Source organism: Betta splendens, chromosome 9 (assembly GCF_900634795.4).
Source record: "Betta splendens chromosome 9, fBetSpl5.4, whole genome shotgun sequence".
NCBI lineage: Eukaryota > Metazoa > Chordata > Actinopteri > Anabantiformes > Osphronemidae > Betta > Betta splendens.
The window spans coordinates 29,947,620-29,975,588 of NC_040889.2; the positions used below are offsets into that span (position 1 = coordinate 29,947,620).

Sequence of the window (27,969 nt, forward strand, 5' to 3'; positions counted from 1 at the left end):
CTCCAGACCCGGGAGCTCCAGACCCGGGAGCTCCAAGGCCCGGAGTCCAAGGCCTGGGAGCTCCAAAGCCCGGAGTCCAAAGCCTGGAAGCTCCAAGGCCCGGAAGCTCCAAGGCCCGAAGTCCAAGGCCCAGAGTCCAAGGTCTGGGGTCCAATCTTTCTTATGTCCACACTTCACCTCCATCTTTGATTTGCTGGTGTTGTTCAGCAGCCTCCTAAAGTAAAGCCAATAGTTAACGTCCTGCTGGAGCTGATGATTGTTATGGGAACACGCACGTATGACTACAAGCCAAACAGTGGATGAGATACATTCGTTTATTAATCAAACGTCTGCTCTGCTGCAGAACTGGACAGGCAACAACTCAGGCAAAGCAAATTAAACGTTTCTTCAAATGGAACCATTGCACATCAGGTGGAACACATGGAATCAAATACAAAAGGCAGAATCAATACGGAGTATGATGGTCATGGAAATATGTCCAGGTAAAACAAATCACCTATAATCTAGTCACGGTGGAAAAGGGCAGATTTGTACTCGAGCTGACAAACATGAACAAAACAACAGCAGAGACGGTGAAAAACAAGGTTTCATGTGTGTGACTCAAGGCTCAGCGTCACTTCATTCGCCTCCATGCAGCGAACGAGCAGCAGATGCTGCTGGTCAGATTTAGTGTTAATCTGATAATCTTCAGCTTGTTTGGATGAAGGAACCAGGACACGTTGAATTCTTCTCTGCTCACGGGCTCAAACAGAAAACATCAGAAAACGTTGCCTTCACTCGCGATCATAAAGCAACAACTACGAGGCCTCTTGTTTTGAAAGGCATGAAGGGAAGTGAGAGAACGTGAGTACAGGACACTGAAAGGGAGGATGCAGTCAGTCGTCCATCGTCGCTGACTCCAGATCAGTTTCACAGCACAGCGATCATGCAGCATGAAGGAAATGTAAAAATGTTATGACTTAAATTTGTCGGCTAATAGAGACGTGGCTGGAAGCTGCGTGCTGCGTTCAGGAAACCGTTTTCACAGTCTCGGTTTTAAAACTCTAAACTTCATAAAAGGAATCATTAAAAAGAAAACCACATTTCCCAGGGAGCCCAGTGTAATCTCCCAATCATCAGTGGTGCAGAGGAACCAACCTCCAGCGAGGGGCAACGTACGGGAGCCTGCCCTGTTCTGCATTTTAAGCTAAATAAAGTGGTCTCTTACACTGGATAGGATGGGATGTTCTCACTTTCTGATGCACCACATAAACACACCTCCAAACGCTCCCATCTTCCCGTTAGCCTGGTTTAAATGTGAAAGTGAAAAGAGACAAGGAGCGTCCTGATTTAACTCCTGCTGCGTTCAAGTCAAATAGGATTCTCTGTTATTCCCATGGCACCTGAACGCAGCAGAAAAACAAAAGTACGTAGTAAAGGAACTTTGAGCTGATTTAGTTCCAAACTTCTCTTCTCTCTGGAAATGAACCGCGGGGTGGAAGGCCCAGGGCGACCGGTGCATTGTGGGTATTGTAGTGTTGTCTAGGAGATGGCCTTGGCCTCAGGTAAGAAGGCCTCCCAGTACTTTATGAGCTGCAGGAAAAAGGAAAATAGAATCACGGCCCCTGTAGCTTGGTCTGGTTTAGCTGTGAAGCCAAATTGAACTTCGGCCTGTCTACGTAAACAATCAACCACTTAACGTTTGCCAAATGGTGGAGAGAGGTATTTTACCTGCTGCTGTGTCTGAACCAGCGACTCCAGGTATTTGATGATAATCGTCTTAAAGTCCTTCACTCGTTCTTTCTGTAGAATGAAGACAAGACACTTTAGGACCCATGAAGCAGTCGGACACTTCAGGCTGCTCATCCGGACTCTCACCTCAAACCTGCTGACCTCTTTGCGGATGGTTTTGGAGACTTGTTCGAAGTCTCTCTCTCCTTGTTGCACCTTCATCTCCAGCTGGAAAACACACAAATAACTTATATATTATATATATTTTATAAGTAATTTTTAGGTGTTTGATCTATTCGGATTCTTTGTGCTCAACTCTTCAAGAGACCTGAACCACCTGAAGTGTTACGTTAACATTGGTAAGATTTATATTTTCCTGTTAAACTTAAAAATCTTTTTGTTGTGGCCAACAAACATTTTACATTACTAAATGTGTGGTTTCAACTTAGTTTAAGTGAAGTTTAAAAAAAATTCAAAATTCAAAATTTAAAGAACTTTATTAAGGTTAAATCATAGAATCAAAAATATTACAGAGTAAAAAATACAACAAATTAAATATGAAAACTGTGAGAATAAAATGGTGCAATGAAGCAAATAAAAAGGTACGAAGCAGGTGGGTGGTGACAGACAGACGTTCAGACAGACAGTCAGTCAGTCAGTCAGACAGACAGACGGTCAGTCAGACAGACAGAGGGTCAGACAGACAGACGGTCAGACAGACATCCAGTCAGTCGGTCAGACAGACAGACGGTCACACAGACAGACCGTCAGACAGACGGTCAGACAGACGGTCAGTCAGACAGACGGTCAGTCAGACAGACAGACAGACAGACAGACAGACAGACAGACAGACAGACAGACAGACAGACGGACGGTCGGTCAGACAGTCAGACAGACAGGCGGGCTCGTCCTACCTCCTCAATCTCCTGGTTGAAGGAAAGCATGGCAGGGAAAATGCAACATATTTTAAGAGGCTGGAAAAAAAACCTTCAGAGCTTCCAAAATCATGGAGGAAGATCCAAACATGAGCAAACACGAGGAAAAGCAAAAGCACTGAATAGAAACTAAAACCTTGCTCAAACACTAAAAGTGTCTGAATAAAGTCAGTGATGAGAATTAGTTTGTTTATGAAGCAGAGCAGCAGCTACAAAGTTGGACAATGTGGTTGAGCTGATGTTTTTATCACTTTTTATCTTGTAAACCCTGAACCTGGTGAATTGTTGAAGCTGTGAACATCTGGACCCGACCGAGCAGCTGCTGCTGTTCCGTGTGGCGCCCACAGGGGTCCACATCATCACGAACCGGAGCTCATTAAGCCCACGATGCTGAACGTTTGGCTGAAGCTGTAAAATCAGTCGCCTCCTTCAGACCGGACCGGACCGGACCAGAACCTGCAAGGCCTTGTCCACGTCCACCTCCTCGTCTGGAGTAAAAGTGGTTCTTCTTCTGACAGGCGGCAAAACTCTCGTCGACTCCAAATAAATGTTGGTTGCAACTCTACTGCGGTGTCGGTGTGCGGCTCCTGACAGCCTCCCCCGAACCGGGGCCTGACGGCGGCGCCGCTCCGGCGCCCGGACCCCGACTGGGCTCTGACAGACGGGAGGAATTTGTGGGGTGACAGCTTCAACACGCGCGCTAATAAAGTGCTTCTCTCTCTCGTTTGTCGTTCGCGTGCAGCCGGCGAAGCCGCAGAAAACAACGTCCACGTAGCAGAAAAGTTTTCACATGACTGAGCTGTGAAGGAGCGCTCGTTTCATCTGACTGGACGCAGCAGCAGCCGAGAGGAGACAGGAAGCGCAGCGCATCCAGGACGCTGCTGTGATTCACTGCTTCAAAGCAACTTATGGACACTTTCAACTTCTGGATCATCACTTAGTTTAGAGCGGAACAGGTTGACTGACAGACGGCGGGTGTGAGGAGCCTCCCTCCCTCCCACCTTACCCCCCTTTAACCTCCCTCTCCCCTCAATCTTTTCGTACCTTCCCTCTTACCTCCCTCCCTCTCTCCTCCCACCTCCTTCTCTCCCTCCCTCCCTCTTTCACATGAGAGGGAGGTCATGTCTCTCTCCTCTCACCTCCTTCCCTCCCTCCCTCACTTCCCTCCTTCCTTCCCTACCCTCCTCTCACCTCTCTCTCCTCCCTCTCACCTCAATCTTTCCTTACCTTCCCTCTTACCTCCCTCCCCCCTCCCTCTCTCCTCCCACCTCCTTCTCTCTCTCTCTCTCTCTTACCTTGCTCTCACCTCCCTCCCTCTATCTCTTTCTCACTCCTTCCCTCCCTCTCACCTCTCTCTTTCCTCCTTCCTTCCCTCCATTCCTCTCACCTCCCTCCCTCCTTCCCTTCCTCTCCCCTCAATCTTTCCATACCTTCCCTCCCTTAATCCTCCCACCTCCTTCTCCCCCCCTCTTAACTTCCTCTCATCTCCCTCCCTCTTTTTCTCTCCTCTCTCCTTCCTCCCTCTCACCTCCATCTTTGCTTACCTTCCCTCCCTCTCTTCTCCCCTCCCTCTCTCCACCCACCTCCTTCTCTCCCTCCCTCCCTATTACCTTCCTCTCACCTTCCTCCCTCCTCCTCCCCTACCTCCCTCCATCCCTCCCTCTCACCTCCTTGATCTCTTCCTTGGCCTGTTGGAGCTTGTCTGGTTTGTTGGTGAACTGCAGTTTGGCTTCTGCTTCTCGTTTTTTCTGCAGGAGCATCTGAGCATCCTGCCACTTCTGCCACGTCTTCATGCGATGGTCGAACACACCCTGAAACACACAGGCTCTCAGTCAGACCCTGGACCACGGCCCGGCCTGGTGTCTGGCTCCAGCAGCGGCTCGTACCTTGACGGCGGTGATGAGGCGGACGTAGTCTCCCAGCAGCTCAGAGAAGAGGTAGAAGTCTGCGTTGGCCTGGTCCTGGTGCAGCTGGTCGATCTTCTCCTCCACCTCGGCCAACTGGGACAGGGCCCGGGACAGCGCCGTGTGGTCCTCGCTGTTCCCCAACATGGCCGCCGACTTGGCGAACTGCGCCGTGTTCACCGACAGCTCTGAGGACAGAGAGGGCGTCAGTGGAGCATGAAAGCGGCGGCTGCGTTGCGTTCACGTTCGTGGCCCCGCGCTCACCTTTGCGGTGGCAGACCAGCGCCTCCACGCTGCCGTGGAGCTTCCTCAGCTGAACGTCCAGGTTCTCAAAATGCTGCTGCTTCTCCTCGAACCACTGCAACAAGAAGCTGAGTCAGGGTTGCGTGCGGCGGCGGCGGCGGCGGCGGCGGCGGCGGCGGCGGCGGCGCGTGGCTCCACTCACCGCGTCCGACTCGTTCATCTTGATAGTCATCTTGTTGACGGCGTCCGCTGCCTTGTTGACCATCCGCAACAGCCCGGCGCTGCTCAAGGCCTGGGTGCTGACGGCCCGAGGCAGCTAGAGAAGCGGCCCACAGGCAGAACCACTGGTTAAACTGGGAACCGCCACACATCCACTTAAACACTTGGATTCTTTTCTCTCTATAGCATCAATACATTTTTCCTCTTAAAGCTAAACTGCTTCAGGTTCAAGCAGATTTAATGGCTTCGCTTTAAGTGAACGGCCTCTAACCGCGGCAGCGGCTCTGAAAACAGGCTCATTTTTCTTCATTTTGCAAAAGTTTACTTTTTTCCTGGAGCCCCCCCGTCTCATTTAGCAGGAGCGGCAGGAGCGGGGGACGGCTCGGTCCCCGGGGCCCAGCTGATGGAGGGACCGGGCTAAATGAGTGGAGCTGGGGGGTAAAAATAGCTTTCAATCGCAGCCTGGTGCCATTTGTCCCCAGCCGCTCGTCCCCTCCACTGGTCGTGTTCCATTAAGCAGCCGGACGGAGCGACACGCTCGGTCAAGCGTCAGAGCGATTCATCTGTTAATTCTGTGACACGGCTCCATTTATTCGGGCCCAGTCCTACAAACGGTTCAGAGGGGAACACAATGAAATGTTGCAGCGGATTTAGAGGCAGTGGACGCTGAGGAGCAGGAACAGGAAACGCCACAGGCCCTAAAAGCCTCAGGCAGTTTTTCAGGCGAGGTCCGGCTCTGAGCCACAGACTCGGAGGTTTGACCTCGCCGGGTCGTTTGGCTGGAAAACTGAGTTTTCGGAGTCGGGGTGTGTGTTTTGTCCCAGATGAGTTCACAGCTCGTCTCTGCTGTTCACACATGGAGGCGTTGCCTGGCTCAGGTCATTTCAGCCTTTGAGAATGCACCTCAGATGCTGATTCACAGCAGAGACGCTGGAGGAATCAAAGCCTTCCATGCAGACATTACTGCAGCCTTCACCCGAGGAGCCACCGCCGCTAACAGACGACGAGGCCTCGTCACAAACAGGAGCCCTCCCAGGCGCCACTACTTCACTACTTCACCTCTCCTCTCTCCTCAGCATTAAAATAGAAGCATTGGTTTATTTACATCTGAGCTCTCCAGAAACTGCAGCACGTCAGGATCCTTCAGCAGAACCGGGTGCTTCACTGTTCTCATCAGGTACCTGAAACACAGACACCAGCTCAGAGTCACTGCTTTGAGTCAAGAAAAGACTGAATATTAATTTATTCAAGCAAAAGAATAAAAAAATTGTATTACATTTAAAAAATTCACATCACAACCTAAACAAAAACATGTTAAATGTCATATTACAACTAGTTGAACACAACATATATTAAAGATAGTCAGAACAGAAACCTTTGAGCCTGATACTGTACGTCTGTGAATAATGAGTGAGAGCAGTCATACAGAAGCTTATTGACACTGGCTTCACTAATTATTTATTCTGATGTGTTAATTTCAACCTTATCGATTTTAAAATCCAGCTTCTGATTCTGCTGTTAACTTGCAAAAATTATCATAAATGTAAATTTAGAATGGTGATTAACCTGGTGTGTGTGTGTGTGTGTGTGTGTGTGTGTGTGTGTGTCTGTGTGTGTGCGCACGCCCATCAGTGTGGAGTTCTGCAGTGCTGAACTCCATCAGCTGTCACTCGCTGACCTTCCTGTCAATCAAACACCAGGAGAAAAGGGCAGCTGAATGTCAGCCCCGCCCTTCACCGCTCACAATTCAACACACACTCAGGAACATGCATGTTGTGATAATGACGTATCTAATATTTGTGGTTCGACCTTTTGGCCTCAACCAGTTTTTTTCCTTTCTCTACAGTAACACTTCCTTTTCTCGCTGCCTGGGTAGTGTGGCAGCATCGAGACAAAGGAGAAGACTGAAGAACCAACGGGACGGCATGAGAAGGGGTCAAAGGTCAACCACTCTGAGCCCAGCAGTGTTTACACATGCAGGTGTGCTTCTACCTCTCCAGCGCCGACCTCCTCTTCTCCACGAACTCGTTGGACGACTGATCCTCCTTCCCCACCTTCACCTTGGTCATCCCTGCAGACGGAGCGGCGTCACGCGTTTGTGCCTCTAGCTGTGAATGTTGCAGTCTGCGCCGGTGCACCGCCTTACTTACCCACAATGCTTTTCTCTGGCGCCGGGGGGACGATGTAGCCTATGTGCAGGTACTTGGAGGCCAGCTTACTGTGCAGACCCAGAAAGTCACTGAAACGTCGCTTTACTGAAAACTCGTTCCGCTTAAACACAGACATGGACGTCTGGGCGAGCAACAGAGGAGGGGAGAGAGAGAGAGAGAGAGACCTGATTACGGTGTCATACCATCAGAGTTTTCATTTAACAATGAAGAGTGACAATAATTACAGGTTTTTCCTAATGTGGTCTGTCTTGTAGGTTTCATACATTGCAAGTTAGGATTCAGAAAAACTTGCTCTGACTCGTCCCAGGTGAATGTGCAGCTCATTGTGATCGTAACTCTCACCTTGGTCGTCACCTTGTAGGCCATGAAGGCGTTCATCCCGTCACCTGCAACACACCCACAGCGTTTACAGCAGGCACCAGTTTCTCTACTCAAACACTGAACACAGAGCTGGTAAATCTGGTTCAGGTCATCAACGTCTTCCTCGGGTTTCTCTCTGTTTGTATAAAGGAGCTGACTAGTTGCTTCACTGAAGCTGAATTCGTCCCTGTTCTTTTTCCCAAAGACATTGTGGTTGCAGTGACTCGTCAGCGTCTCTAGGGGGCGATGACGCCACAGCGTCAGTCACCGCAGGAGCCAATGCCGATGCAAAGCTCTCAAGAGGCTACTGGTTTTTCTGACACTCACCAACTTTCTCAGGGTCAGACACTGATATGTGTATGTCAAATGAGTCGCCGCCCTCCTCCTCTTCAATCTGCACCGAACAGGAAGCACAGTCTCAGTCACAGGTTGTGGATGTGTGTGATGAGGTACACTCACCTGGAGAGGGATTTCTACCCTTTAAAATATAACATGTCTGACAGCACGGCGGCAGTGTGTGTGTGTGTGTGTGTGTGTGTGTGTGTGTGTGTGTGTGTGTACCTCGTCAAAGGATGAGTGTGTGAACAAGTCGTCGTGGCCAATGTGAGGACCGATGACGCAGGTGGGGGGGGTGATGGGGGTGATGGCGGGCGACGGGCCGTCAGACAGCAGAACGTCTCTCTCCGGACTGTCCAGAGAAACCTCCTCTGTGGCCTCTGCAACAAAGAGACACCGCACTGATCGGCTTGATTTCATCGTGTGTGTGTGTGTGTGTGTGTGTGTGTGTGTGTGTGTGTGTGTGTGTGTGTGTGTGTGTGTGTGCGTGTGCATGTGTGTGTGTCTGTGTGTGTGTCTGTGTGTGTGTGTCTGCGTGCGTGTGTCTGCGTGTGAGTGTGTGCGTGTGTGTGTGTGTGTGTCTGCGTGTGTGCGTGCGTGCGTGTGTCTGCGTGTGAGTGTGCGTGCGTGTGTGTGTGTGTGTGTGTCTGCGTGTGTGCGTGCGTGTGTGTGTCTGTGTGTGTGTCTGCGTGTGAGTGTGCGTGCGTGTGTGTGTGTGTGTCTGCGTGTGTGCGCGTGCGTACCTGCAAACAGGTCATCGGGGTCGTCATCAAACAGCGAGTCTTGTTTGGGTCCATTTGAGTTGGTGCTGATGTCCTGAGCCGGCAGACTGGCTGGTCCTGACTGTCCACACACACAAACATGTCAGTGTCGTTACGTGGGACCACTTCCCTCCACGCTGTCTCGGCTGTTTGTTTGAAGCGTGAGCTCCTCCGTTACTAACGGTGACTGACACCCGCAGCGTGTCAGTCTGCGCAGCGTCTCAAACTGAAAACTCAACGTGTTCCAGAGAAGAAGAAATGAAAGCGAGTGTGTCATCCTTCCTGTGTGCAGAGGAACACGCATCCATCAGCTCCTTCCACAGAACAGAACCACGTCAGCCCCAGCGCACAGAAACATCAGCCACGAGCAGGCGGTGCTGCTGAGTCCAACTGGAAGCTGGAGGCTAGAACCGCTCCAGGGTTCTAGAGTTCACACCTTCTGTGTCAAACTGGACTAAATCTGCGAGTCAACCACACAAACACACGTCTCTGGACGCGAGCTCCACCAACAGGAGCGCTCACAGAACCTTCCTGCAGCTTTAAAGCCCGTTACACGTCTGCACATCTGGTTTCGTCTCCACAGCTGGTGTCGTGATCAAATGAGGGACGGAGCCTCGTCAGGAAACTGTCCGAGAGACAGAACGAGGAGAGGAAATGAGTGATGATGAGGAGAGCGTCCTCCTGAGTCAGCAGACGAAACGTAGCGAGAGGCCGGAGAACCGAGAGCCAGACGCAGAACCCGCGGCCGCGGCTGCAAAGGCAGGAAACGCGAACCTGGTCACAACTGTTCAACACACACACTGCACGCACTCATCACCAGGAACGAGAGGCGGAAAAACAAACAGGCCTGTGTGTTTTTTACTCCCTCCGACGCCAACGTGAACTAAACGAGCGAAGACGTCAACTGAGGCCTCATGAAATATTTACGCTGCTTTTCGCCGATGACGAGCAGATAAGTGATAATGAAAACCAGTGTTTGTGCTGCAGGCCTCAGGGAAGCGGCAGCTTGAGTGATGCATCAGAACGCAGCCGGAACCAAGCGGTTCTGGTCCGACTGTGGTGAACATCAGCCACTTGGACCAAATCACATACGTTCAAGCTGGGATTTGCTGCATGGACATTCAGTGGTGACTCTGAAGTCTGATTTTCAACAGAAAATATGCAGCACTGACATTTTAGCCTCTTGTAAAAGTGTCAACTACTACTAAACGTCACTAGCACAAAGGTAAGCGTGGAGCTTCCGGGTCCCTGGACTCTGACCTGGAGGCATTTCCAGGGCTCCAGCTGCAGGATCTGTGCTGCAGCAAAGCAGCCTGCTTTTGTGTCACAGGACAAGCGTTTCCATTTCACACACACTGCGTCTGAACACTCAGTTTAACAGCGTGCGGCTGAACCTGAGCCAGCAGTCTTCCAACTTTTCATCTTGTTGAACTCTCAGGTCTTTCAGGAAATGTAAATACTATTTGCTTTATCTGACGTTTCCTGAAGGCATCACGCACACCTGTGTGACTGTCACCTGACGGAGCGACGCGCCCACTGCGCGAATGACCCTCGTCGGCTCACGTAGCCGTCACTTTGAAGGCCACCGTCTGTGTTGTTACGCAGCGTTCTGATCCAGTGCTGCTGGATGACGTCACATAAGCACAGCCAACGCCAAGGCGAATCGAACCTCGGTCAGAACGTAAGTCTTTTAAACGCCTCGTGCGTTGCCGCCCCCCCCCCTCACCTCTTGTGTGGCGCTCGGCTCCGGGAACAGGTCCTCCCCGTCCTCCAGCTCCTGGAAGTCCGTCTGCAGCGGTGGAGGGTTGGCTGCGTCCGCCATGTCCGCGTCGGTCCTGACGGCAGCTAAAGGCAACGCAGACACACACAGCGAGAACAGAGCGGAGAGGCGGAGGATCAGCGGCGGAGCGGCCAGTCAGGAGGTTCACCCAGCTCTGTCATGTGACCCATAGAGGAGAAGAAAGGCGGGAGGCGTCACTCCGCCGCGGTTTCCTGCGCGTCTGCTATAGACCGAAGCTGTTTAGACCACTACTAAACGAAACATTTACGGACGTCAGGATGTCGATTTATTGAGTCCAAATCATGACGAAGGCAGAAAATAAGAAAAACTTGTATCTCGAAAGTCATAAATCTCAAACTTGATTTATGCTTTTTGTTTACGATTTTTTTCTACTTTTCATTCTAGCGATTAAAATGGAAACGTAAATACAAATACACTATTCAAATTGTATAAATATATAAAATTATTGTAGTATGATATAATGTGAGGTAAATGATAACATAATGTTTGTTCAGTTGCTATTTCTCGTTTGTTTTTGAAAATTAAATCATTATGAACCTCTCTTTTTAAAGAGAACTCTGATGTCTGTTAAATATTTCTTAAATTAATATTATTGAAACGTGTCAAGAACGACTGTCTTAATTAGTGTGAAGAATTAAGTACTTTTGTAAACAATATAATTTTTAGTAGATTGCAGATTTATCAGCGCTTTTGTTTTTTCTATTAATTTGCCCTCGTCGGTTTTAAGTCAACTCTTATGTGTCTATCTTTTTTATAGACGTAGACGATCTTTGGATATTTCCTAGGAACTTTGGTGATGATGGAGCCGTGGCTGCTAAAAGATTTCTGTCGGATCATATTCAGCGACGCGCACGTCGTTTCCGTGTAGCTAGCTAGCATCTTTTGGCTGTAAACAGAAGTTTAACAACAGCCAATAAGGTGTTGCTTTTGTATTTTACTGGACCAGATTGAGTTCGGGCCGTCGTAGCGGACGAACCTTCGAGTGACAGGCCAGAGGTTGGATTTCATCATGGATGTAAGCGGAGCAACATTTAGCCCGCCTCCAGGAGAAGAGTATCGACAGCGGGCTGTGTGCGGCCCGGAGGAGCAGAATGTGCAGCCGGAGCTGGCGCACATGACGCTGCAAGGTAAAACGAGCTCAACGAGGCGGAAAAAGCAGCTGATTTATCACAAGCCGATCACACAAAACGGACATTATGATGAAAATATGTTAGCATAAAATACGCAACCCCCCAAAATATACGGGAATATAGGAAAAAATTAAAATGCTAAAAAAAGTTTTATTAATAAAACTTGGTAGCTTTATTTTCAAGATGTAACACGAGGTTACACACAACTCTTATTAATTGTAAGTATGAACAAGTAAACGACTAAGGTGTCTATAAATATGAATTACACTAGCAGAGGCTGTCTAGTTAAACTGCTCATTGATAATATAATTAATCACATGTACATAATATCTTTTCACCTTGGCACTTAGATGCAGATGCAGGCAATGTGGCCGTTCAGCAAGAGACATGTTATGAGAACAGAGGCCCCTGGGCTCAGACAGGTGAGTTTGTGTCTCAGTTCACTCTACTTACTTATCCAGGTCCTCATGACGTGTCGGTCCACTCATCTGGTGCCGAGTGGGCCGGTTCACCTGGTCCATGTCTACCAGAACATACCCTTAAAAGAAAGAAATACTGATTAATAAAAAAACAGTGTCCAAACAATAAAATGTCTAAAAACTGCATCTCACGTTATCTTAGTTTGCCAGGCACCCAGCAGAGTCTCGGAGCCCCGCAACATCTTTCCTGATTTAGAAGCTCCTGGTCCTTAGTTTCCTGGTTTCGTTTCCCCATGTTGAAACCCATCCCTCCTTGTTTCCCGTCCCCAGACCTTGTGCCAAAGGATCAGGCTGTGCAGACGGATGGCACAACAGAGGATCTGGGCATCAACACAGACGCAGACTGGGAGAACCAGGTGGAGGCCATGAACGAGTACAGCTCCAAACTAATGCAGCAGTACGAAAGTCTGATGAAGAAGCACGGCCAGGAGGAGGTGGCGCATGAGAAGCACATACAACAGCTGCAGAGGAAGAAGGAGGAGGCCATCCGCCAGCACCAGGTGGCACTGACACGCACACACGCACACACACACACACACACACACACACACACACACACACACACACACACACACACACACACACACACACAGAGTCCAGTGAGTTAATGAGGTGCAGCAATGCTGAACTGTTGCTATGTTTTCAGGCTCTTCTGGTAAAACTTGAGTCTGTGCGAGTTAAACTACAGCTGAACAACTCAAAGGCCACAAGGAAGAACTTCCTAGCCAAAAACCAGGAAATGACAGCAGAAAAGAACAAAGCTGAAGAGGAGAGGAACAGGTAACAACCAATGAAGGCGAGACGGTGGGCGGTCTCTGTCTGTACTGTCATCATGGGTTAAACACCTCCCACTGCTCTCGTCCTCGGTTCAGGTTGGCGAAAGAGCTGGAAGAGAGTGAGACGAAGCTGACGGCGCTCACGGGCGAGCAGCGTGAGGAACAGCTGAGGTGGCGGGGGGAGCTGGAGGAGCTGGGGCGAGAGATGGAGCAAGTGAGGGAGGAGGCGCAGGAGGCCGAGCTGACGGCCCTGCAGGACGAGATCGCGGCCGTGGAAACGCAGAGAGACGTGGCCATGACCCGCATCGAGACCTGGCTGAGAGAGGTCTGGACTCGGAGCGGTTCTGTCCAGACGTGAGGCTCTGAGGGTGGAGCTGACAGTCGATGTTCCTCCTCAGGTGCAGCAGTACCTGAACGCTCTCCGGGCAGAGTTCCCACAGCAGTACCCGCAGGAGAGACGTGAGTGGGAGAAGAAGGAAGGTCTGGTCAGGAGCAGTCGGGTGGAGCTTCAGGGCCGCTTCCAGGAGGTTCTGCTGCAGCTCCAGCAGGGTGAAGAGTTAGAGGCTCTGCCCCGGATCAACACGCCGTCTCTGCCACAGGTTCCCATGGTAAGACTAGCCGCTGCTCACACTCCTACATAATTACCGACCTGTCAGACTTTAAAGAGCGACAAACCTGGATGGTTGCAGTCTGCAGCCCAAACACTAGAGGTCGCTAAACGGCACACTCACATCTACACCGGTACAGTTGAATTACAGCTCCTGTGATTAAAACACTCAGCCTGAGGTTTGCATTTAAAATATTTCAATACTAATAGCAGCAAATCTAGAACACTGTCCCTCAGTGTAAAGATGCTGGTTGAATAGCTGGAACTGGAACCAAAGTCTGCTTTTGTCCCACAGGCTGATGTGAGGTTCAAACAGGTGATGCAGGCTCATTCTGCACCTTCTCCTCCTCCTCCCAACCCTGTGCACCGACCTCTCCCTCCCCACAGACACCCACACTATGTCCCCCAGCCCCAGGAGCCCTACCACCGCCCTCAGTACCGTCATCACTATCCCGACCCACACCACAACCCTCCACAGGAACACTACTTCCTTCCACAACGCCCACCTCCACTGCACCAGTTCCAGCAGCCTCAGCTCCAGGCCTACGTCCGCGCTCCCGCTCCCAGCCTTTCCCCATCACCTCCTTTTCAACCAGTCCACCCGGTTATTCCCTCCCCACCGCCCCCTGCTGCTGTTTCTGCCCCCACCCCCTCCTCTGCTCCCGCTGGCAAACTAGACAAAGTCCTGGAGAAACTCAGGATCAAGTTTCCACAGTGTGACAGGGCCCAGCTCACGTCCCTGCTGCAGCAGGTCAAGAGCTCCCGGGGAACGTTAGCTGGCATGACGATGGAGGAGGTCATGGAGCAGGTCGGCTTGAGGCTGGCACAGAACGAGAGGGCGGCCCCGGGGCCCATAAGCCGGCCCCCGCCCCCAGGCCCCATCCAGCGACCGCCCCCTCCTATGCACAGGGCGGCCAGGGCCCAAAAACTGTGCCTGATGTGCCAGAAACACATGGATCCAGAGAGCCGACACCCACTGAGCTGCTCCCACGTCATACACAAAGAGTGCATTCGAGTGTGGCTGCAGGCCAGCAAGAACAACTCCTGCCCCTTCTGCCCCACCAAGTGAAGAGACGCGTGAGTGGTTCACTCACAGCAGAGGCGTAGAAGAACCAGCTAACAGCATCAGTGTGCAACGTTTCACTGCTCGATCAGCTGTGAATGCTTTTTAACTCAATCACAGTGTCAGCTTCAACTGTTGTTGAACTATGATGTTTAATGGTCATTGACTGTTTGATGATTTAAATACTTCAATTAAAAGCATCTTCAGTGTGAAACTGTTTTCTCCTTATTTGATAAATCAAATGCTTTCCTAAAAATGCTGAGAATCAGATCTGAGCACTGAAAGCGCCAGCAGCTACTTTCCTTTCAAAGACAAACACTCGCTCACATTGCGCCTCCCTGAGGACGTCCCAGTCAGCCTAAATGGGAGCCCTGGGCGGTCGATGGGCGAGGTTAAAGGAGCTGTTGCTTCCCAATAAACATCTCACGTGTGTGTGTGTGTGTGTGTGTGTGTGTGTGTGTGTGTGTGTGTGTGTGTGTGTGTGTGTGTGTGTGTGTGTGTGTGTGTGTGTGTGTGTGTGTGTGTGTGTGTGTGTGTGTGTGTGTGTGTGTGCTTCCTGTTTACTGCCTCTCCCTCTCAGTAAAGGTTAGTCTCTCAGCCGAGCTCTCAGTGATTTTACAGGCAGCAGTGCCAATAAAAGCTGCTCGCCTCTAACCGAAGCTGCTGTAATGAATGAAGAACGCTGAGGAAAATAAAGAGAAACACGACGGAGGTGGAGAGAAAGTGGGAGGAGGAGGAGAGGGTCAGCGACGCTCTGCTGCGTCTCCCCGGATCCGGTGACAGCGCTAATGTCAGCCTGATTTACACACCACTGGACAAACAAGCTTCATTACCACAGCCTGTGAACGTGGCCGCTCCCAAAGTGGGTTCTGGGGACCCTCGGGGGCCGCTAGGAGGCTCCCAGGGGACCTCTCAGCAAAGCGAGGAGGTTTTATTTGACTATTATTTCATTGGAGGAGGAGAGAGATTGGGGGCGAATGAGCGATCAGAGGTTTGAGCCTGTGCCGTCGTCTGCTCACTAAACAATAACCGACACATTAAATGCTCCCCGCTCCTTCGGTGCGGTGACCCCGGGATCCGTTTAAAGGAGTTCTGCTTGTGATGTGGTGACGAGCGGGTCCCGTTTCCTCTGCTGAAGCCTCATTAGTCACCTCACTTCTCCCACATTCGTTTTCTCCTGAGGCTGAACCGTAAAGACTCTTGTCTCAGACCCACCCTGACCCTTTCCTTCTGGTTGCAGAGGTGAGACCAGGCTGATATTCAGGGGGCAGCACCAACAACACGGCCGAGTGTCACTAGAACCAGACCTGAAGGCTGTGCATGACCCAGAACCATGAAACAGCCGCACAGCTGAGACAGCGCTTCTGCTCCACGTCCTGCTAACATGAGTCAGTGCAGCTTTAGTCCAGAAGATGTGACTCACATTTCCACAGCAGCGCATCTTCCTCCAGACTCAACTTTGGAGGAATTGGGAGGAAAAAAATCAATCATCTCCGTGAGTGTAATACTTGTGTATTTCTGACATTTTGCAGAGCATCATCAACAGTCGGCCTCGTCTCCGGGCCACAAACTGAGCGCACTGTCAATTACAGAGGCAGAAAATTAAAAGAAGACCGTTTACAGCAGGTTATTCATGATGCTCTGAGCGAGTCTGTCCTCGGGGACAAACAGTCCGAGAGCAAACAAACACTCTAACAAGGTGCCGCCGCTGCTTTCACGCGCACAATCAACTAAATCGACTGCGTGACAGAGCGGCTAAATGCCAAAGAGCCAAACGCTGCAGCTGCTGCTCAGAGGCCGTTTGCTGCTGTGGAGGGAACTGCAACGCTGCCCCTGTTGGCGCTGCACGGGAACTACACGCAGCACAACCAGAAGCCTCACAAATGGAGCTGTGATGTGCTGAAGGAAAGCTTTACCACGTCTGACCCTCAATCCAGAACCATTGGGCCGTTGGTCTTTGACCCTGGAATGATTATCACAGTTTGTGACCTGGATCTATCAGGACCCCAGGGGGCAACTTGTGGTTTGGGTTCTGATGGCAGGACACCACTCGGATCACCACCACCTTCTCTTCCTGCTGTGCAAATGGAGATGCTGAGTGGCCTCATTTTGGGTCCCTGCACATCTGCTTTAGTCTGATCAGAAGCCGGGAGACGGCACCAGCCGGTTCACGGCCCGGTGTGGGTCGCCAAGCATCGGATTCGTCATTGGGACGTGATGGGGCTAGATCTCGAATACTGGGAGGTGTTCCTGATAGAACCATAGGATCCTCTGAGTTATCAAGAACTGAGTGTGGTTCTTGGTGGAGTTGATGTTTAGGCCAAAATGCAGATGCTGAATGTAAAGGAGGCCGGTGTCAGCTCGACAGCCTCGGTGGAAGACGAATGGTGTGGATCCGGACGCAGGCACGGAGGACGACATCTAATTACCTTTTTCTTAAAGGTTGTATTTATTAGTATCCATCATTACTGTCATTACATCAATTAATGCAGTTGACGGGTGAGGGGCCCCCCCCCATCCTTCACAGGCAGAAGAACCTCCTCTCCTCTCCTGGCATTAAAAGCCTGTCATCCCAGCGTGTTGCGGGGTCCCGGGCCCCAGCCCAGCGGTGTCAATTAAATTTGATTGACTGAGTAAAAGAAGCACACAAATAAGCCAAAACAACAGACACAAAAATCTATACATGACTCTCCGCCCGTCTTCCCTCCACCCCAGCTGTCAAATCAAGCGCTTGTCTCGTCCATTTTCGCGGCGTGTGCCGCGAGACAAAGGCTCGTGCGTGTGTGTAGCCCCCCCCCCCACACACACACAGAGCCGACCAATTAGCGGCTGTGGAGCCGCAGCGCGAGGCCCTGCTATCGACTCAGCGTTGTCCAATAAATGGGCCTAATTCATCAGTTTAACTTCAGCTCAACCTCCTGAAAGAAAAAGAAAAGGGGGCGCGTGAGAAACGGAAGCACGTCCTCGCTTCCTGTTGTTTTGCTAATTGTCATTTGAAGAGCTCATGCTTCGTATTGGGGCAATGACTGAGGCCGCTGTCGAACCGGGTCCGCGAGGCTTCAGTGCCACAAACACCATCAATCCAGGCGTTAAGCGACGGCTTTGATGCCACTGAAGGCCCGGAAACAAATACACGCTCCGTTATCTATTGTCCATTAAATTACTAGAGAGCGCAATTCACACACGACATCCATCTCAATCAGCAGCTGTCAAAGTGAGGCCCGGGGACCCGCCGAGGCCCTGACAGGCAGCCTGAAGGTCCCACTCACAACGCTCAGATCCTGAGTGTGAGGACACGGGCTTTTAGGCCACAACTTCTGTCTTTAACTTGTCACTACAGCCACAGTTTTTTAGCTATTGATATCATTTTTTCACTCGTCCATAGTCAGACTTGTCTTCTTTCTAATGATGTGCCTGGTTAAGCCCTCGGACCTAAACTTTAGCCTGTAGCTGCCTCAAAGCACAGAGAGTTCCAGAAATCCTCCCATTCACTCTAATGCATTTGTCTGTGAGACTTTTCAGGGAAACACAGAGGTACAAGATTTTGAAATTGCGACTGTGGCCACAATGTTAGTCTTCATAAAACTAGAAATACCAGTTGCTCATTTAAGCCTTGGCAAGTAAAATTATTTTTTTGTTAGCTATAATTGTTGCAACAAGCCTGTTTAGCAGGGGTCCAACTCTGCTTTCACAGCGCAGAATGGAGCTGACTTTCCCGCCTTTCGGCCACAGAGACCATTCAAATATCAAAATATTCAGCATTTTAAGGACAAAGTGGCTTCCATTTGACATTTTATTGTCTTTTATATTTTTCAAGTTATTAAGCTTTTTTTCATAGAAATTTCCCCATTGAAATTAATGGAAAACCATTTTCAAATACTCTTCAGCTTTGTCTTCTTTCAGCTTTAACTACTTCAGCATAGTTTAAGCTACAGACGCCATTTGAACTACAAAACAATCTTCTATTCAAATTTATAATTTGAATAAATAAAAAAATTATTAATATTCTATACTATTCAAATATTAATCCATTGTTCAGCTGTTTAACAGCTTTAAAACTTTCTGATCCATAGCAGTTTAAATATAAATATTTAAATATAATATAGTTTATGAGACTATTTTACAATTTAACAATTAGTTACATATGCTTCTTCCATATGCTTTCGAAATAAAGCAAAAAAAGAAACCTCTGTTAATACTTTTTTAGGCCCCAAGCCCATTTTTAAGGGTTTTCTGAAAAATGGCATAGCTACATTCAAATGAATTTATCTCTGCAACCACAAAGTCTATTTGACTGCAAATAGTGTCATAATGTAGGGGGCACTTGTGAGATGTGATATGAGGTGTAAAATTAGTATAAGTGTTACTGATGCAAGGTTTATGAATAATAGAAAAGTAAAATGTTTCAGTAATATCTAAAGAGGAATGCACTTTTAGAATAAATATCTCAGTAAAGCAGAGGCTGCTGAAACTCCTAACCCCCATGGAATCATAGCACAATCGGTGAACATCAATTGATCAAAAGGTTGGTTTCAATACAGTGAAGCAGGACCAAGTTATAACAATTTTAATATAAACAGGCAACTGAGCTTAGGAGTTTCCTAGTGTGGATATTCTATCTATGCTTTTCCACTACTATTCACCTAAAACAGTAATAAAACTGATTAATATATCCAAATACCACTTACCTATACCAATCTAAACATATGTTCATTCGTGTCCACCGTTTCCAAATCTGTTACTGTACAGGCCACTAGGGGGTGCAGGTGTCTGTGCAGCCATATCTCCGCCCAGCAACAACTGATTGTGGCAAGTGAGGTGTCTTACTTGTTATGACCTATGGAATTAGCCTAAAAACACCAACACAAGATTGACAGGACTGGTAGCCAGTAAAAATGGCTGATCGTGTTTTATGGCCCTGGTGCAATAAAAATTTAACCAAATGGCTCCCCTATAATCATTTCAGACAAGCTCTGTAGGAGGGCTAGAGGGTAACTGAGTGAGTGAGTAACCTCCCAGAAGGTAGAAATAACAGAATTGAATGTGTGCATTGTTTATTTAGCTAGTGATTAGCTTAGCATTTTTTATTCAGCATTTTTATTATTATATTTGGCTCATACCTCACCACATGTGATAGTTGGCATGCTGTGGTGCATATCCTTAGATTCTGTTAGATTAGAGCCTTCATTTGTTTATGTGTGTTGGATAAAGTATCACAGCGGTAGACCTATAAATGGGTTGTAAACTAGCCCAGGGCTGCCTACAATGCTAACTACATTATAACGCTTTATTGTATCATATCTTTGTCTGTGTTGATGTATAAGAAGGACACTTATATAGTGCTGTAACCCTCTGTTACATGCTGTTTAATGTGATTTTTGCATGTCTATATTCATGCATTTTGGTCATTCTGTAAAACACACTCTTTATCCTGTAAAATACACTTCTCCCCTGTGGGGGGGTCAATGGGCTAGAAGACGTTATTAAAGTCTAGTAAAAAGGAAACGTTTTTGTGGTTAATGCGATTAAAACAGCTGCAAATACAGAAACTGTTTATTTTAGGTTGTTCGGTTGAAGAACTGGACAGGTGTTTAGTAAACAAACAAACAAACAACAGTCCAACATTTGCTTAATCTTAGAGTAACAACGCTGGGTCCATCCAGGTAGGGTTGATCCCATCTCCACAAACCGTTGGACCCAAACCAGAACTGTGTTTGGCACCGAGCAAAACTCAAGGCAGTGTAGACGCTAAACCTTCCATGACAACAGACGATAAAAACGTCACCGTTTTTTTTGTTTTCCTTTCTTCTTTAGAAGTAAAAACCCCACTGGTGCTGAATAAGGCAGAACATGGTTCTGATGTTGTTGTTGAACCCAGGATTCACCAGCAACTCATTCAAACTAAACTAGCATCAAGTGAAGGAGCAGAAATTTGCCCCAGACGGTACCACTTGAAATTAAAGCTGGTACTGACCCCAAACATCTGGGACGAACAGTGTTTATGCTCTTCTTTCCTCTCAGCTCTCAGGCTAATTAGATCAACTACAAATCGAGTTTTTTGGGTTTAACACCAGGATGAACTAAAATAACACATCTTCAGCTCTAGCTGACACAACACTAAACCTCAGACGGAGGTAAACAGTCACACTGCCTCATCATTATCAACACCACCTGCAGGCTCGAGAACCTGATCAGAACCAGAATCAGTAATAACCACAGAAACCAACCAACAGCCTCAGCCTGTGAGTAGATGCTTACATGTCAAACCTCAGAATAATCATTTGCTGTGGTTGAGCTTCTATCTTGTTCATTTGCCTGAAGGACCCGTCGTCTCTGGGCCAGTTCTACAGAACAACCATCAACATACTGCATAGATAATGACACAAACTTAAATACTAACATATGTGAACCACGTGCATGATTATAATGTCTAAACGTTCTAAATCATAAATGTGCATGGACAGAATTCTCCACCTGTAGTGAAGCACATGAAACCACATCAAGCTGAACTGAACAGAACCATAGTTCTGACTAAAAGATTTAAAACCCAAAGGCCTTCAATCCTCAACTCTTGTAACAAATGCATTTAAACTAAATCATGACAAAGTTTCTGTTTTGTATTTTACTATAAACTGCATAAAAATGTTTAGAGTCAAAGGTTTGAGGTGTGATGGACTCCTTCTTTAAACCCCCTCCTGTGAGTGATGGTCACTGCCTCAGGAGGCACTTGTTGGTTAAACATTGCTGGTTCGGCTTTTGCTCTTGGCTCCGCCTCCTGGGCTGCTTTTCCCGTCTGACTTCCTGCCAGGCGAGTTCTGACAGGTGTGATGTTTAGCAACGGAGCCCGACTGGCCTCCACTGTTGTTGTTGTGGTTTGTGTTTCCGCTTAGCGTCTCCATGATGGAGCGGAACGTCCCAAATGGCCGCTTGCCTTCAGAGCTTCCTGTTGAAGTCCTCTCCTTCCCATGATGCCCTTTGGTCGTCTCCATCTCCTGACTGGAGCTCTTGTGGACCTGCTCATCAAATGTGACTCTGAGTTTGAGGTTCTGGGACGTCTTCCTGCGAGATGAGGGCGACTTCAGGGCGCTCTTGGGGCTGGTGGCCAGCTTCTGTCCACTGGACGGTTCCTGGAAGTCGCTGGCAGCATCGGGGGTTTTGGCGTCTGCGGCCTCGGGGTCACTGGAGGTCGGCGAGGGGTTGTAAGCGACACCATCCTCTGACTTTGAGCCACTCGGAGGGAATGCCAGTTTCCTCTCAGCTGAGGAGGAGGGCAGATGCTTCATCAGCAGGTTCGAGTGGTTTGACCCGGGTTCCTCCGTTGTGACAGGCAGGTGCGACGGCCTATCAGGTCGCAGCGTGTTTGTGGCTGGGGCTGTGGCTGGGGCTGTGGCTGGATAACCGTCAGAGTCAGACTCACTGAGTGAGCGCTGCATGAGCTGTTTCAGTCTTGCTAGTTTCAGCTCTCTTCTCTCCACCAGCCCAGTCCTGCGGACTCCCGGGGCCTCTCTGGCCAGGCTTCCTGCAGGAACCAGTCTCTCTCTGGGACACAGTGGCTCTGTCACGTCCTTCCCCAGCAGCTGCCGCAGCACAGAGTCCGGTCCAACCCCCCCCTGACGAACCATCCAGTAACCATCAGCCGGAGTCCCCTCTGCTGTCAGCATCATCTCTGGCCACGCCTCGAAGGAGGGCTGATGGGAGCTGGAGCTTAGAGGAGACAGAAGTCTACGTTTACATACATTCATCAGCACACATATGTACAGATGTTACAGCAGCTTCTTCATGCTGTGTTACCCGGGCGACCTGGGAGTCATCCCCTCTGCTTTGTTGGGGTCCATCAGTCTCTGAAGCTGTTTCTGTAAAAGTATCCTCTCTGTGGCCTGTCTGCAAGACAAACACCAGCATAAAGTACCGACAAGCACCTGGCTTCTAGGTAAGAAAGGATGAGGCGTTGGCTGACATGAATATGAAAACACACATCTGACTCCACTGAGCTGTTCACTAACTGAGTCAACTTACTCATTCAGTTTTTGGTGAGTTTAACAACCTGTGAGGCTAATGACATGCAGGTTTCCACGACAACCAGGTATCGTGCACAGGGGGTGTGTCCCTGGCGCTCCGCACTCTGGGAGGGACGCTCCCCGTGCTGATTGTGGACTGTCACGTTGGAGCCGTACTCCACCAGAGTCTAGACAGGAAGAGGACGAGACCAATGACATCTGCTGGTCATTCATCAGGATGCACATTGACCTGTTGCCTTGCAGCGGAACGCACCTGGATACAGGTGAGGTGTCCGTACTGAGCTGCGACGTGGACGGCAGTGTTTCCATTCTGGTCGACTTCGTCCAGAGAAATCGCTTGTTCCTGCATGAACTGAAGCAGCCACAGCAGAACCTTCTCCTGCAGAGACGACAGAGGACGAGACGCTTCACATGCAGATCATCACTTTAAAACCATGGAATAACTCAACGTCACTAACAGGTTCCTCCTTCAACTCTCACTTTGCCTGAAACATTAAATAACACGTTCACAAGGAATCTGTAGAACTAAACTAGTAAAAAGAACAAAGTGAATGTCAGTAGTTTAGACGCAAACAGCCTTAGATGATCTGTTCCTGCAGGGATGTGGGTGCAGCCACTGCTCACGTCTGGTCTGTTTCAGGTGTGTGTGCTACCTGTCCATAGCGAGCGGCGTAGTGGATCAGACTGGGATGTTCTCTGGTGCAGCTTAGCTCTGCAATGGCCTCCGTTTCACTCACCATCCACCTCACACACTCCAGATGACCATTCTACAACAAACACGGGACAGGCCCGAGCAGCAGGGTTGAGATAAGAGCCAGTCAGGAACAAGCACACGGCCGCTTGGCTTGTCTCTAGATAACACGCTTCCTGTCTGGCAGCAAATCAAGTCTGACCAGGGTGGTTCTAACAAAACAGGACGTCTCTGTATTATCATATTCACTTTCCTCCATTTCAACTATGGGAACGTTTTTTTAAATAGAGCCAACGTTGAATTATTTTATGAAAATCCTTCATTTTTAATCAGTTTGATCTCACTAACAAGTAGCCACAGCCAATTACATGGCTGCATTTCCCTGCAGTAGTTTCACTGTAAGATCTTAATGCACACAGTTGGTGAAGCAGAACTGAAACAGTAAATTTCAGATCCAACAAAGGCAGTTCTGAACTGTCTGCTGGTGTGTTTAACATCCCCAGATGCACCATGAATAAAAGCTTGTGACTGACCTTGACTCCCAGACCAGCCGGGGTGAGCTGCTGGCTGTTGCGCTCATTGAGGCCGTCCTCTCCCATCAGAGAGGTGAGGTGCTGGAGACAGTCAGCGTGACCCTGACAAGCCGAGATGTGCAGCAGGTTGTTTCCATCCTCGTCTCGGATCAGCTCCAGGTTGTCTGCTGCCAGGTGAGGCTGCAGGGAGAGGAGGGAGGTGAACCAGGGCGGCGAGGAGTAGAGGTTTAGGGAGAAACAAAATACATTGTAGAGTAAAAAAAAAGCTCTGATGGAGGATTACACCTACCAGCAGTGAGATCTGCCCCTCTCTCACAATGTTGATGATGTTCTGGTTCTTCTTGGTCTCCTCATCCACTTCTCCTCCACCTCCTGCATACCCCCTGGCCCCAGCGCTGCCTCCTACTCCCGCTCCAGCAGCCCAGTTGTCCGGCCTGGCCACGCTGCCCCCCGGCAGGGTGAACGTCAGCCCCTGATTTCCTGGAGGCTCCACGCTGGGCCTCTGGCTCTGGGAGTCTGGGTAGACCCGCGCTGACAGCAACTTATCTGGACATCATGTTATCTTTAATACCATGTCATGATCTACGCGACGAGGTAGAAATGTTCGTACCTGCATCTGAGAAAGACGAGAGCGAGGAAGAGCAGCTGAGGTGGCCTGGAGGCAGCAGCTCAGACTGGTAGCCTCCTGCAGGCGGGGGGCGGTGAAGGAGGTGCAGGTCGGGATCCATCGACTTGGACTTCCTCAAGTCTGACCACTTCACGGGGGACAGAACACAGAACCGGAGGGAAGATGTTGGAACTTTACACTTCTGGAAACAGAATTAGGTTCTAAGAGGAGTCTGCACCATTTAGGCCAGAGGACGTGGTTCCCACTGCTCATCAGTCCCCTAACCCCCTACACAGTGTGTGGCTGGACAGAGGAGCACCTTCAGCCAGAGGCTGATCAGTATCAGGTGCTCCACACCAGCCACCGGAGAACCTTCCTACCGGTGCCATCAGCCTGTACAACTCCTCCCCCTCTGGAAGGATTCACCTGTATCTGTGTATGTAGTATAGTACATACATGTGTGTGCATACAAAGTACGTTCATGTGTTATGTGTTTATACATATGTATGTATCTGAATCAAATTAAAGCAATTTCCCTATGAGATTAATAAAGTTTTTTGAATCTTGAATCTTGGACTAAGATTGAGCACATCTACGGACCTATGGTTCAAACACCAGCAGGTCACCTACTTTTCCTTCTGGACGTCTCGCTCTTCTGATCAGTGTGTACCTGCGTCTGGGAGCCACTGCTGCCCAGGCTCAGAGGTTCATTGTGGGGCAGAGCAGAGCTCTTCAGGCCTCCTCCTCCTCGGTTCCTCTCCAGGGTTCCTCCACCCAAATTGCTCGCCGTCACCGAGCGCTTGTCATGGGGGACGCGAGGCAGTGTGGACATCTGCTGACTGGACTTGATGTAGGGCACGTCCAGGATCTCGTCCATGTCCAGATCATAGTGCTCCAACTCCCCGAACAGAGGCTGGGGGTTGTTTCCTCCACCGCTGCCACCCAGGCCCTTTGACTTCCCCCCCAGCCTGTCAGAGGAGCTGGAGGTGTGAGTGGCTTTGTCATCCTTAGCGTCAGAGTCCTCGCCCGGCTCTCCCACACCCACACACTGGCCCTGGCCTTTACTATCACACTCCGAGTCAGTGGTCTCTGGCTGGTGTTTGAGAGGAGAGACTCTCTTCACGGGCCTGAACTTATTGTGAACCTCAGCGAGCCCCGTGGATTTGATTCCTCCGCTGCTGTGGGAGGAACCACCACGACTCCAGTTGATGGCTGGAGCTGCATGAGGAGCGAAGAGGTCAAATTTAGAAGCATTTCACACATTCAGTCTTTGAATATGCACTGTAGTGCAATACTACCTGGTCTGTCCTCAGTCTGGCCGTCGCTCCTCCTGGACAGCTCTGGGATGCTCTTCAGGGACGTCACAGAATACTGCAGAGAGAACATCAGTGAGTTATATCAGTTCATTACTTTAAGCACAGACAGACTGTAACAGGAAGTGTTCAGCAGCAGCGTAATTAAACATCCTATGGCCAGGTCTCTAGGCAGAAACATTATTTCTAAATCCTCCTTTGGTCAAGGATCCAATGCTCTTTTTTTAATCTTTACTGGTAGTGGTGACTGGAAGGATTTAAAGCTGCGACGCTGTAGAGCATTTGTTCCAGGTGACAGTCAGCGGTTCATGTTTGACGTGTGACCACTGACCACTGCATCATCAGAGAAGTCAATCTCATCCAGGTCCAGATATTCAGGAGCCTCCATCTTCCCACCACATCATCAGCCTCACGACCAGCTGCAGACAAAACACGACGCAGAAACCATTACTGTGATGAAGAGTGATGTGAACAGAATGAAGCTCTGCACAGTGAGTAACAAGGAAAACAAAGGTCACTTCTATTTTAAGGGGGAGTTTCCCTCTGACCAAACACCAAAGGCTGAATGTTACCCACATTGGTGAGAGAGGAGAGGATTACATTTTCCTCCAGCTAAGGGTTTACCTCAGGTTTAAACATGTTTAAAGCTCAAACTCTCAGCTGCACAACCTGCCTGAGCCGTGTGATCAAAGGCAGCAGGCAGCAGGATACTTAGGCCCAATCAGACCGATAACCAGCGTGACTCAAACACTTAAAGGCATCGGACCCTGACAACCAAAGAGAACTGAGTAAACTGTGAAAAGCGAGACAGAACCTCTCATGATCAGACTTGTTGTCTAGTATGTGATTTAATTAGCCTCAGGAAGAATCACCAGGTTAAGGTTTGGATTATTCTAAACTGAATACTGTGGGTTTTGAGCTTTTGTAATTAAAAACGTCACCTGCAGGTTGTGAAGAGAAGTAACTCTGCTCTCTACAGTGAAGTGCATTCATTAGATCCTCCTTTAGATCTGGACTCTGTCACTTCCGATTATTTGTAGCAGCTGAAGTGGGCAGGTACAGTACTTGCAACTATACCCAAAATACATTATAGTAGTAATATTACAATTAATACTGAAGGTGAGTGATATCCGTAGTATAGCATCAGTTAGAAAAATGAGATCAATGAAATGGTCAGTGATCACTGTTCCAGGTTCTGAGAGACTGCCTTCCATGTTAAGAAAGAGCACGAGTGCAGCTGCTTTCACACCATGTGGGAGTGACTGCAGAACTAAACTGGGCCCAACACAAACCTCTGATTGCAGTGTAGGGAAACAGTCAAGACTGAGAGCGTTGATAGCAGCAGTTTAAGGCCGAAGGCCCACATCAGACATAGGACTGGATCAAAGAGAAGGAGCTCTGCTCGCTGTGTTTGTGTGAACAGCTTACGTACAGTATTCTGAACCTTCTAAGCAGCAAAGTAAAAAACAGTCAGAGCTGTGAAATGTTTAGGAGCAAAGTCAAATAAAATGGGATGGAAGTTTACAGCAGGAATTTTGTTGTTTAGTTGAGTTAATTGTGCTTTGCAACCTGTCGGGTACAATTGATTTAGTTTTAGTTAAATTCATAGTTGTGATAGACTGGATAAAACACTGATGGAAAATACCTGCAGGCTGTAAATGATTATGTAAGTCAAACATCCTGATCTAAAGATATGTTGCTTTCCACTAGTAACAATAACAACAATAATAATATCCACAAATAATGTTTTTAGTTATTCAAGTGAAAAACTACACTACAACGACCTGTAATGTGATGAAAGTTAAAATAGCCGGTCAAATAGCTGGAGCCAGTGTTTGTGGCCTTTACTGAACTGAAGTAATAAAAGTCACCAAATGAGATCATCCGGGCTGAACGCTCCTCGTTCCTGCTGACAGCTCGTTTAATCCGCTGATACCAAGCAGCAGGAGGCTCATTAGCTAAGATAGCTAGCGAGCTAATCAGCATCCACAGCAGCTAACCTGGAAGCTAACCACTAGCGCGCGGCCACTGGAAAAAAAAAACAGGTTAAAACACAGAGAGCTCAGATCAAAGAGGACACAAAGAGCGGCTCACGACAGTTTGGTGCTACGGTACCTGATGGAAATGAGGCGGCCGAGGGCAGAAGCATACAACTAGCGCAGCCGCTAGCTGGAGTCCTGGATCCAGCTGTTTTTCCCTTCTGTCGCACAAAGACTTTGACATATGGACAGCGCAGAGAGAATAGGCGACAGGAGGTCTCACTCTGCGGCGCCTCCGAGCACTGCGCTTCACTTTCACTTCAACTAATACTG

At 49.0% G+C, this 27,969-nt stretch overlaps 4 protein-coding genes across 8 annotated transcripts in view; 1 reads left to right on the top strand and 3 right to left on the bottom strand.

Moving 5' to 3' along the window:
* prdm6 (PR domain containing 6) overlaps nucleotides 1–27,969 on the bottom strand; it is a 159,162-nt gene that overhangs the window by 116,276 nt on the left and 14,917 nt on the right. The gene's annotated exons all lie outside the window — the stretch shown is intronic.
* LOC114861708 (sorting nexin-2) lies at nucleotides 1,337–10,500 on the bottom strand. The gene is made up of 15 exons (XM_029161224.3): nucleotides 10,366–10,500; nucleotides 8,622–8,721; nucleotides 8,104–8,258; nucleotides 7,870–7,936; nucleotides 7,525–7,568; nucleotides 7,162–7,303; nucleotides 7,004–7,082; nucleotides 6,117–6,192; nucleotides 4,995–5,108; nucleotides 4,814–4,907; nucleotides 4,532–4,737; nucleotides 4,313–4,456; nucleotides 1,858–1,938; nucleotides 1,711–1,782; nucleotides 1,337–1,572 (listed from the first exon to the last, which is right to left on the bottom strand). The coding sequence occupies exons 1-15, from the start codon at nucleotides 10,459–10,461 to the stop codon at nucleotides 1,522–1,524; spliced, it is 1,521 nt and encodes a 506-aa protein (XP_029017057.1). The 5' UTR covers nucleotides 10,462–10,500; the 3' UTR covers nucleotides 1,337–1,521.
* Nucleotides 11,292–14,709, top strand: LOC114861707 (RING finger protein 214-like). Its single transcript, XM_029161222.2, has 7 exons — nucleotides 11,292–11,567; nucleotides 11,921–11,992; nucleotides 12,320–12,549; nucleotides 12,696–12,829; nucleotides 12,922–13,150; nucleotides 13,224–13,433; nucleotides 13,728–14,709. Exons 1-7 carry the CDS (start codon nucleotides 11,450–11,452, stop codon nucleotides 14,499–14,501), a joined length of 1,767 nt encoding a protein of 588 aa, XP_029017055.1. The 5' UTR covers nucleotides 11,292–11,449; the 3' UTR covers nucleotides 14,502–14,709.
* Nucleotides 21,989–27,929, bottom strand: LOC114861713 (synphilin-1-like). The gene is made up of 12 exons (XM_055511579.1): nucleotides 27,773–27,929; nucleotides 25,989–26,076; nucleotides 25,643–25,715; nucleotides 25,015–25,562; nucleotides 24,348–24,492; nucleotides 24,027–24,283; nucleotides 23,738–23,917; nucleotides 23,167–23,280; nucleotides 22,767–22,892; nucleotides 22,540–22,680; nucleotides 22,287–22,376; nucleotides 21,989–22,199 (listed from the first exon to the last, which is right to left on the bottom strand). Exons 2-12 carry the CDS (start codon nucleotides 26,043–26,045, stop codon nucleotides 22,128–22,130), a joined length of 1,803 nt encoding a protein of 600 aa, XP_055367554.1. The 5' UTR covers nucleotides 26,046–26,076; nucleotides 27,773–27,929; the 3' UTR covers nucleotides 21,989–22,127.

Excerpts from the sequence above, each read along its gene's own strand:
- LOC114861708 (XM_029161224.3), bottom strand. The coding sequence starts at position 10,461 with ATGGCGGACGCAGCCAACCCTCCACCGCTGCAGACGGACTTCCAGGAG. Across the intron at positions 8,722-10,365 it reads AGCCGAGCGCCACACAAGAG|TCAGGACCAGCCAGTCTGCC; the intron begins GTGAGGGGGGGG and ends GTGTGTGGACAG. Across the intron at positions 5,109-6,116 it reads AGTTTCTGGAGAGCTCAGAT|CTGCCTCGGGCCGTCAGCAC; the intron begins GTAAATAAACCA and ends CCGCTTCTCTAG.
- LOC114861707 (XM_029161222.2), top strand. The coding sequence starts at position 11,450 with ATGGATGTAAGCGGAGCAACATTTAGCCCGCCTCCAGGAGAAGAGTAT. Across the intron at positions 11,568-11,920 it reads GGCGCACATGACGCTGCAAG|ATGCAGATGCAGGCAATGTG; the intron begins GTAAAACGAGCT and ends CTTGGCACTTAG. Across the intron at positions 13,434-13,727 it reads CTCTGCCACAGGTTCCCATG|GCTGATGTGAGGTTCAAACA; the intron begins GTAAGACTAGCC and ends TTTGTCCCACAG.
- LOC114861713 (XM_055511579.1), bottom strand. The coding sequence starts at position 26,045 with ATGGAGGCTCCTGAATATCTGGACCTGGATGAGATTGACTTCTCTGAT. Across the intron at positions 22,681-22,766 it reads GACACCTCACCTGTATCCAG|ACTCTGGTGGAGTACGGCTC; the intron begins GTGCGTTCCGCT and ends CTTCCTGTCTAG. Across the intron at positions 22,200-22,286 it reads ATGACTCCCAGGTCGCCCGG|CTCCAGCTCCCATCAGCCCT; the intron begins GTAACACAGCAT and ends GTCTCCTCTAAG.